The 10,795-nt window shown below is 35.4% G+C and overlaps 1 protein-coding gene and 1 long non-coding RNA gene across 3 annotated transcripts; both read right to left on the bottom strand.

Annotated features, from left to right (window-relative positions):
* Positions 1–2,259: 2,259 nt before the first annotated feature.
* Positions 2,260–3,131, bottom strand: LOC107951788 (calcium-binding protein KRP1). The gene has a single exon (XM_016886926.2). The coding sequence runs from the start codon at positions 2,718–2,720 to the stop codon at positions 2,343–2,345; it is 378 nt and encodes a 125-aa protein (XP_016742415.2). The 5' UTR covers positions 2,721–3,131; the 3' UTR covers positions 2,260–2,342.
* A 2,176-nt stretch (positions 3,132–5,307) lies between these two features.
* On the bottom strand, positions 5,308–6,359 carry LOC121213813 (uncharacterized). Of its 2 annotated transcripts, none has more exons than XR_005909253.1 (2): positions 6,107–6,359; positions 5,308–5,834 (listed from the first exon to the last, which is right to left on the bottom strand). It is a non-coding gene; the product is annotated as an uncharacterized lncRNA (long non-coding RNA). The 2 variants fall into 2 exon arrangements; XR_005909254.1 differs by having other exon boundaries at positions 5,308–5,804.
* Positions 6,360–10,795: the final 4,436 nt, after the last annotated feature.

Raw genomic sequence — 10,795 nt, 5'->3', positions numbered from 1 at the left:
AAACTCTCCGCTCAGCTTCAATACAAACACAAGCAATGACTTCCACAACAAATGTAAATTACCCTCGCATAATTAAAACAAGCAAAACAGACATTTACAAACCTAAGGTCTATCAAGCTACAGTTTTAACTACTCACCAAGAACCTGCAGATGCATATGAAACAGAAGCACTGAGCAATGATCACTGGAGGGAGGTAGTTCATGCAGGGTACTATGCATTAGTCAGCAACAACACTTGGTCTTTTGGTGCCTTTGGCCCTTGGAATGAAGACTGATGGTTGTAAATGGCTTTCCAAAGTTAAGTATAAGGTAGATGGATCAGTATCTAGACATAAACCCAAACTTGTGTCCAAAGGGTACTTTCAAATACCATAACATGATTTTCAAGAGACATACAGTCCGTGGTAAAGTTTCCAACAACGAAACTCTTTCTTTCATTGGCTCTTGCTCATAAATGACCACTGCGACAAGTTAATAACATGTTTATAAACGAATATCTTAGTGAAGAAGTCTGTATGGTCCAACCCTTGGTTTTGAGCAACAAGAGGTTGATGGCTCACAATTGGAATCAAAATTATAGGAAGCCTTATATGGGTTACGTCGGCACCTCGTAGCTAGTTCCTTAAATTAAAAACATTTCTCCTCAGCTTCGGTTTTAAATCCTCTCAAGCTGAGAAATCCTTATTCATCTATAGGAGGGAAGGAGTGGTGATGTATCTTATTGTCTATGTTGATTATATCCTCATTACAAGGAGCTCATCTTGCAGTATAGAAATGTTGGTGGCACAGCTATATGCTAAGTTTTCTCTAAAGGAATTGGGGGACTTGAGTTATGTTCTGGGCATTGGGGCCAAGAGAATTGGTAATCGATTGTTACTACATATAAGTTGTGATGGAGCTACTACTAAAGTCTAATATGGTTGATGCTAACCCCATGGCAAAACCTATGGTGGCTACTTCTTAACTGCCTTAGATGATGGGGTTCCTATAGCAAATATTCAAGGTAATAAGAGTATAGCAGGAGCACTTTAGTATATTTATGTCATATAAGCCCGACATAGCAGTGTGAACAAGGTTTCTCAATATATGCAACAACCAATAAATACACATTGGGCAACAGTAAAACATATCTTACGCTACCTGAAAGGCATTGTGGACCATGGCTTGTATTTTGCTCTTGAACAACCTTGAGTACTAATAACTGCCTTCTCCAATGTTGATTGGGGAAGTTCTGTGGATGACTGATGGTCGACCTTTAGGTATTATGTGTGCCTTGTGTCCAATTCGATTGCTTGGAGCTCTAAGAAACAGAAGATTATATCTTGTTCGTAGTCAAAGCAAAATATAGAAGATTTGTAATTCAGCACTTGAAGTTGCATGGGTCAAGTCAATTCTACAAGATTTCGGGGTCACACTAGATGAAGATCCTAATATATGGCGCAACGATAGCATAGTTGCAATGGCAACCAACCTAGTGCAGCATGTAAGCACCAAACAGGTGAACCTTAATTGGGTCTTAAGTAATCAATAGGTGAATCACGTACCAGCAGTGGCTCAAACTGCTAATGTCCTGAAAAAGCCCTTGCCCACGGTCTTTTTTTTTATAGCTCTCAAAGAGAAATTAAGAGTTGTGTGAGCAGATGATGTTGGAGTAGCACCTTTTGATAAGTGAGGAAGAAGAAAGCCTGTTGAATGATAACAATAGTTCATTTGAACACATTGTGGTTGTGCGTTTAGTCTAATCAGGCTCAGCTAAGTCATTTCCTGTACAAATCAAGTTCTGCTGAATTGATGAAATCAAGAAATAAGAAATTCTAAAACTTCATATCCTTTCTCTTTATCGATTAGTATTTGAAGACTCTTGTGACTCGTAACACTCTGAGGGACAAGACAAGACATGAATTATTGAGCAGAAAAGACAAAAAAAAATGGCCAGTTCTCTCTCAATAGGCAATGTCCGTCTCACTTTCCTTGAAGCTGTTTCACTATAGTTAAAATATTAAGACAAAAAGTTGGTGAGGATAATTGGGGCCACTTGTCCCACTCTCCTCCATGTAGCCCCCTCGTAACTTCCTCTTACGAAGCTTAATCTTTTTTATTTGTACATTATCATTTTAATTTTTCGGAAAATTTCTTGCTGACTAGTTCAAATTCCAAGAATATTCCATAAATCAACTATTACGCCACTTGCGTGATAATGGACCCAATATCTATTATTTTTGGAGTAATTAAGGCACCATAAATGGTAAATGTAAAATATTTGATCAATTCTCTTTTGTTCTATTCTTTCTGTATATTCAACAATTTCATAAAAACGACAATTATGGATGAAACAAGAACAATCAATGAAAATCCTTGAATTCATGTTGAAAAGCTTCTTCAAAAAAAAACCGAGATGCTTCCATCAACTCAGGGCTCAACCTGAACATCAACACACAAAACTCCATCTGATTAAGAGCCCCATCGCCATCAAAATCACCTTCTTTCATCATACACTTCAAATCATCATCTGTCAAGTCCTGTAACCCCAACAGGGCCGAATTCTTCTTCAAGCTGTCGAAAGTAATGACCCCTTTTTCTCTATCCATCAACAGTTTGAACCCATTGCACAGTTCCCCTATCAAGCCATCCCCTCCGAGCTTGTCAGCCATCACGGGCAAGAAATCCTGGAAACCTGAAGATGATGAGTTTTGTGAAGTTGATGGAGGAATCGCAGACATGTTTTGATGAAATAAAAAGAAACAAAGAACAAAGAAACCCAACTGTCGGAAGAAGTGGAATAATATTGGAATGTGTTGGGGGAGCTTGGGGATGGAAAATATATATAAAGAAAAGGGATAATGAAGGTGAGTTGAGGTTTCCAAGAAAGAGGGCTTGGAAAGACAACTAAGCTACAGGTAATTGGGGGAAATGAGAAATAGTCGGTCGGTCCAGGGTATTGGAACTGCTGCCTTTCTCCATGGTTTCTTCGAAGGTGGGGTAGGGATAGAATTGTCAATTTATGGGAAACGAGAGAGCGGTTTCTCTAATGACTTTTTGGATAACCGGACGTCTTCAAAGGGTATAATTGGAATTGCATTCGTCTTATCTAAAATAAATTAAACATGAGTCAGACTGAATTATATTTGGAGTTTATAAATTAAGTCCTCAAACGTTTTTATTTAAAATTTCAGTTTATATAAATATTATCAAGTTTGATCTATCTTTTATCTCTTATAGAAAATTAATTTCATGAACTTTGACCTCTATAATTTAATTTTTAAAACAAATTTCTCAATAATTTATGACCATAAGTTATGTATTTGTAAGTGATTTTCCATCATTTATTTGCAAGTGATTTAATATTACAGTTAAACTCTTTTATGATTTAAAACAAAAACAAACTATTGAGAAAATTTTAAATGGAGTAGTTAAAATAATTATAATATTTTTAAATTAGATCGGATTTAATTGGTTGATCAGATTAATTAAATTAAAAATCGATGTGTGTATCAATTCAAATAAAAATATTAGACTAAATTTGAAGCAAATTGACCAAAGCCAATGTTGAATGGAAATCAAAATTGATTGAATTAGTAAAAAAAACACTAATTGAAATTATTTTTTTTTACTTTTATTACCCACATTGCCTTGGCGTATTTATTGTTGAATTCCTCAACTTGGAATTGCTTTTCAGTCTTCAACGAATTCTTTTCTAATATCGACGCATACATATACGTCAATTTTCATACTTGGCCACTACATACACAATTCACTCATTGGACAGATACCCGATTTTTCACTCAATATGGATCTCATTCCCTTTTCCTGATAACAGATACATCCTCGGAAGGATATTCATACAAAATCTACCTTCAACAAATTCTCACTCAAACAGATGTTGAACACTTCATCCAGGATGGTGTACCTACTGATTTTATTCTGGTGGATACTTATATTGAGTTTAACAACTATCAGGGTACCAGTCAAATCATTCCTTAAATCAACTAAGACAACAACTTATTCTGATGGATGATACATTCCAAGTCATCCTAGACAACCTTATCATGAGAACGCTCTGGTTTGACAAACAACTTATACTTTAGATAACCTTTTTTATATACATATAGTGTGAAACACTCAAATTTGGCGAATACCATAGAATTTAGATAACCTCCTTACTTAGCATATACAAACTCAGATCTAACGAACACTTAAACCATTCATATCTACGATTACACCAAGTTCTCTGTACTAATGAGTTACTATGGTGGATTCTCTCCTCAAAAACACTTCTAGAAACTCTTTCCAAGAAATAACCCCAAGGCATATTCAATTTTTCCACAAGACTATCCAAACAGATATATCTTCAAACTTACCAGATTTTATCATAGCATCAGCTAACGGAGAGACTCAAAGCTTACCCAGATCACGCCACCTAGGCGGTTGACCAGATTTCACCACAAAGGCATTACAGAATATGCCACACGGGCATTACAGAATATGCCACATAGGCATTACAGAATATGCCACACAAGTATTACAAAACATGCCACAAAAGCTTTACAAATTACGTCATAAAGGTTTTACATAAAACATCACATGTTTATTGTCCTAGCGGACTATCTCAGAGGGTGCCATGGATTTCTACCATATAGTACTCTTGTACATATTTTCATGACGTGATCTGCTAGTTCAGTTTACATCTTACTGAAGGCAACACCATGAGTATTTTCATTGTCATATGATGTTATGGGTCTCTACCATATGGTCTTACACATATCTACATGTCATGATATGTTAGTCTGATCAGCAATGTATCTGCCCTACCAGAGGCATCACAATGGGTCGTGTTATTCATTTACCACAGAACACACTTACCTAGATTCGTTCACACTTCTTACACATATCTAAAGGCAATGTATCTGCCCTACCAGAGGCACCACAATTGGTTATGTTACTCATTTACCACAGAACACACTTACCTAGATTCGTTCATGTTTTTGACGAACTCATATTCTTTCATACCTAATTTCACATGCATACATACCACACATCATCTATTTATGCAGCAACCCATAGATCTCATTTTTAATTATGTAGAACCTTTACAATAATTCACACACACACACACTCACCAGCTATCTGAGAAGACATCAACACATGATCTACCATTATAAACTAACATCAACACATGATCTACCATTATAAACTAACATACATGAGTCATGATAAAAACTCACTTGAAACTCACCTTCATTGTAGCTTGGAGATCCAAATTTGATCATCTTTTCCAGACCAGCAACAACTGCTTAAAAGAACATGAGATTACCATTAGAACCCCGTTTATAGATAGTTTACCAATATATCCATTACATACAACCCCTCATGTAAGGCTTCATATTCACTCCCTACTGTATTTATGTCTTTTACATCCTGACTCTTTTGAAATTATAACATACAGAGCCATTAGACTTACTAGGAGATAAAAACATTCACTGATTATCCCAGAAAACTTAGCTTCTAACTTAATGAAGAATGAGAGAATGTTTGGGTTTAAGAAGAAGAATCTGAATGTAGAACAGAAGGAAGAAAAACCTGTACAAGCCCATCTTTGCCCGGGCCCATACCAGAAAATAAACCAAATAATAAACAGTCCATTACAAACCCAAACTTAAGCCTAAAACCCATTACGGGTCCAACTACAGTACACAGCCTAAATGGCCTAAAAAAAAAGAGAAACCCTAACCCTAGGTGCGCCGCACCTAGGGTCTTTTGACCCTTAACCTGCCGCCACCGCCACTGTCGCGAGCCTGCCACCGTCGCTGTCACATTAACCGATATCCATCAATCACCTACAGGAGAAAGATACACGCAAGCAGCAAAATAATACAAAAATAGCATGAAAATAGAAGCAAATCGGCTATAAAAAGCCGGATTTCCCTTTTGTATTTTTTTACAAGAACTTAATACAAAAAAAGAATATAAAAAAACGAAAAGGTTGACTCCCATCTTCTTCTCTTTTCTCTATTCTTACGCATTTTCTTTATTTTCATTTTTATTTCTTTTACTGCTCTTTTTGACTAAAAGAAAACGAAATGAAAGGAAAGGAAAAGGGAATGCTTACTGGTCTCGAAAGCCCGTCGCCGGAAACCATTTTTGGCTTTAGAATCGGATCGGAAGGGGTATGAAAAACCCCTCATTTTTTAGCCTTTCAGGACTAAAAAGGGCGGATCTCTGGGGGGACCGAGAACGGGGTTAAAAAATCTACCTTTTTCTCGCCAAGATCGCTTCTCGCGATGGAGCCCCAGTGTTGGTGGCCGGCGGCGGTATCGAAAAGAAAATGGGGAAAAGAGAACAGTGGGTTCTCTATTTTTTTTTAAAAACCAGATGAGAATGCTTTTTTTTCTTTATTTTCGCTATTTATGCAGGCCATCATACGGCGTCGTTTTGGGCTTGAGTGCTATAACCAAAACGACGTCGTTTTGCCTAATACCTGAAAACCCGACCCGTTGACCTTTAAGATCAGTGCGTTTCTGCGGTAAAAGGGTGATTTGCGCATGTGGCCCTTCAACTTTTGCGAGGCCATGCAATGTCGTCCTAAAGTCTTTTCACATTTGGCGGTATAATTTCATCTTTGTTTCATTTTGGTACAAGCTGAAACACTGCGTTCGAAGGCCGGAAATATTTCCCAGTCGGTCCCTTGTCCTTTAAGCGTGTTTCATTTTAGCCCTGAGCCGCCTTTTTTTATTTATTTACGATTCTGACCCCTAAATTTCGGTCCGCTTTCAATTCGGTCCTTAATCTATTTATTCATTTTTATTTTTTTTACTTAAAAAGAAAAGAAAATCATTTTATTTAATACTTCATCTAATGTTATTTATTTACTTTCATTTTCTTTTTTGGTCAGCATTATATAGGTTTTATTTTATTTGTTTATTCATCTTTTATTTGGTCCTTTTATTTATTTTAACCATTATTATTGCAATCTTATTCTATCATTTATTTATTTGTTATTTTCAAGTATTTTTAATATTTAGATTTATTAGTATTGTTATTTCATTATTGTTATTGTGACATTATTACTTGCATTATTATTATTCATATATTGGCACTAATATTTATTAGTTTTAATGTTATATGTATATTTTATGATGATGCATGTTATGTCATTATTACTATTGTATTTTATGATTTATTATTTACTCTTTAAATATTCTACAAATATAGTTATCTTATGTTATTATTGTATTATACATTATACGAAATAATTGTTTGCCTTCACATGATATTTGCATAAACTAAATTTATGTCTCGTTAAATATTACACTACTTTTTTTTACTCAAAATTCAAAAAGAAAAATTTTCAAAAATAAAATAACATTCTGTATTTAGAAACTCAAGAAAATCGTACCCTAACTTACGGGGTTTCGATTTTCTCGAAAATTTAAATACACGAATCATTTCAATCAAAGTTTTAAATCTCACCGGGAATTAACAAAAAAATTGTGTCCTAACTCACGGGACATAATCTTTTTTATTAAAACCCGAGATAATCAAACTCTTTCAAAATAAAAATTTTCGGCATTTATTCTCATATCGAGAATTTTAGATATCGTGTCCTAACTTACGGGATGTGATTCTTTTTCTCGAATAACGTGAAAGTATGCTTCTCTCATTACTTTTTTTTCAAAATTTTAATACAAGATCGTATTTTAAAAATCTTTCTCAAGTTTCCAATCTTCGACACTAATACACTAATTAATCAACTAGGTACCAATTTTGGGCGTTACGAGGGTGCTAACCCTTCCTCGTACGTAACCAACTCCCGAGCCTATTTTTCTGAATTTCGTAGGCCAAAATCGTTATTTTCATAAATTTAAACAATTTATTAAAAACAGCCACTTTTTAATGTGATCCGATCACACCTTATCAAAAAAGATTGATGACGACTCCCGTTTTTGCTTTCATTTTTCAAAACCCAAGTAGACCCCGTTTTCATCAAAAAAAAATGGTGTCAACAGCTTGGCGAGTCCACTGGGGACTTTAAAAAAATATATAAGAGAGTTAAGCCATGTGTTGATTATTTTTGTCTTTTGTCGAAGATTGAAAACTTGACACGATCCTTTTATTGCATTTTATTTGCCTTTATTTTGGCATTTATTATTTTGTTTATAATTACTGCTTTATTATGAGTTTAGATGTATATTTCTACACATTGCATTGCATGACCGTTGGTCACACCCTTTTAAGTGGGAGTGAGAAGCTACACATTCGTGAGGTTTTAACATCCACATGGGATAGTGAATCACTTCCGGGATACATCCGTACCTATGTCTTCGTGAGATTTTCATCTCCGCATGGCCATAGGGAAATGTATTCCCCTGGACTGAACTTGATCAATATGAGCCTATAATGGGTGAGGATTGAGGAATCTGCTAGTTCGGGTACCTTTACTTTAAAACAAAACCACATGTAGCGAGCCATAGGAACCCACCTAGATAGAACTACGCCAAACCTTAGTGCTTACCCAAATGGATGCTTTATTTATTATCGTTTACTTTAAATCTTGCTCTGTGTTTAATACTGATTTGCTTTGTTTGTGATTGCATGGCATTTTCATTCTAAAAGAGGTGTCGATTCACGTTCAATATCTAGATAGAAAGCTTATCATGGAAAAGGGATTTCTTGATAAAGTAGAAGATAATACGGCTGTGCGAGTATGGGCTAAGACAATACAGCGAGAGAAAGGCGACAGTCTTACCGAGGGGCACGTGTCAAAATTGTGGGATTTCACTCGTATTAGTGTAATCCAGAATGATCTTCGAGAAATGAAAGAAATTTGGGATCAATGGGATAACGAGACCAAGCAGCTGTTCTATTGTAACTACGGTGACCTGCCTTATCTGCTCAGTGTCAAAGTGGACAAGTATTTATTTCGAGCCCTTGCTCAATTTTGGAATCCCGCCTACAGTTGTTTCACTTTTGGAAAAGTGGACTTGACGCCTACTGTAGAGGAGTATACAACCTTGCTTCGGTGCCCAAAGATTCAAGTCGACAAGGCTTATTCTAGAGCTGCTTGTGTCCCTCTGTTGTTAAAGAAATTGATGAACATCACTGGGATGAGTGAGCAGTGGGTTGCTGCCCGAATCCAGCAGAAAGGCGACATTAAATACGTTCCTTGGAAAAGCTTGCGAGATTTGGTGCTAGTACACCCTGATGTAAAGAAAAGCGTCGATGTCTTCGCTTTAGGTATCTACGGACTAGTGGTCTTCCCCAAAGCATTAGGACACATAGACGAGGCCGTTTCTGATTTATTTGATCAGCTTAGTAAAGGGGTTACTCCCGTTCTGGCAATACTGGTGAGGGAACATGTAACAACCCGATTTTGACCCAAATCGGAACAGTGGTTTCGGGACCACACATCCTAGTCTGAAAAATATTTTAATATTTTTTTCTGTGTTTATTATGTGTGAATTTATATATGTGAAAGTTTCGTGAATTAATTTTATTGTTTGAGTGCTTAATTTGAGAATAGGGCTTAATCGAGTAAAATAAAAATTTAGTGGTTATTTTTAGAAAGGCCAAATAGTGGTTGTTCTTTTAATATGAAGGTTTCATGTTGCAATTTTGCCATTGAATTAATGAATGGACGGCACTATGTATATATTATATAGTTTTTATAGTAATTATAAAGGTTATAATAATAAATAATATATTATAAAGTTATTATAATAAAAAAACAAACATAAGTTAAAAAGCTATTATCATTTCTTTTGTTTCTACTAACCGAATGTAAAAGAAAAGAAAAAGGAAAGAACAAGCTAAGGGTTTGGCCATTTTGAATTTTGATTAAGATTGGAAAAAGGGGAAATCGGATTTGGATCGGGAAAATCGGAAGTTATCGATTAGTCGTTCCGGTCCGTTCGCGTTCGTACGAGGTAAGTTCATAAGTAAATAAATGCTGTTAAATTTGAATGTATATATGTTATATGTGCTGAATTTATCTTTAATAAATATATGTGCATATGCTGAATTGAATTTAGAGTTGGAGAACTAGTTACGAGCTTGAATCGATAGAATTACGACATCCGAAAAGCCCCGTACGAACCATAGGAATAGTTAGGATACATATGTCATGACATAGGATTCCGATATATGTTATCGTGTAAGACCACGTCTGGGACGTTGGCATCGATTTGAGATTTATGTATAAGACCATGTCTGGGACATCGGCATCATATTTGATTTCGTGTAAGACCCTGTCTGGGACAGTGGCATCGATATTGATTACATGTAAGACCACGTCTGGGACGTTGGCATTGTACGATTTTTTTTGAGCTATCCAAGTATCCTATTTGATTCTGAACGGTTCAACGGGGTATTCCGAGAAATAAATGAGTATATGAGTGTGCAGCCGAATCAGGTATGTTTGTGATGAATATGAATTTGAGCAATGAAAGTAAGTATGATTATGATTATTCGTTATATAATTTATGTGAAAATGAGATGTGAATTGTTATGCTTATTCGGGCTTGGAAGTGTATAAAAAGAAATTGATATATTTTTTACGAATAAATTGTAATAAATGATCATGATTCGGTTGGTATGTAATGAAATTGTGGAAGCTTAATCCTACGAATGAGCTAATGGTAGATATATAAATTTGAAAAAAACGGTTTATATGTCCATCCATAATTAACTCTAGTGAAGTTACCTAGTGTGGTCTTAAGAAATTGAGATTATGATGAATGTATATGTGGTTGAGATTTTTTAAATTCAGCTTAGTTAAATTGAATTATAAACATTATTGGAA

The sequence above is a fragment of the Gossypium hirsutum genome, chromosome D01, assembly GCF_007990345.1.
Source record: "Gossypium hirsutum isolate 1008001.06 chromosome D01, Gossypium_hirsutum_v2.1, whole genome shotgun sequence".
Taxonomy (NCBI): domain Eukaryota; kingdom Viridiplantae; phylum Streptophyta; class Magnoliopsida; order Malvales; family Malvaceae; genus Gossypium; species Gossypium hirsutum.
This window is presented reverse-complemented; position numbering and strand designations above follow the sequence as displayed.

What these genes read in the sequence shown, in the direction of transcription:
- LOC107951788 (XM_016886926.2), bottom strand. Translation starts at nt 2,720, where the DNA reads ATGTCTGCGATTCCTCCATCAACTTCACAAAACTCATCATCTTCAGGT.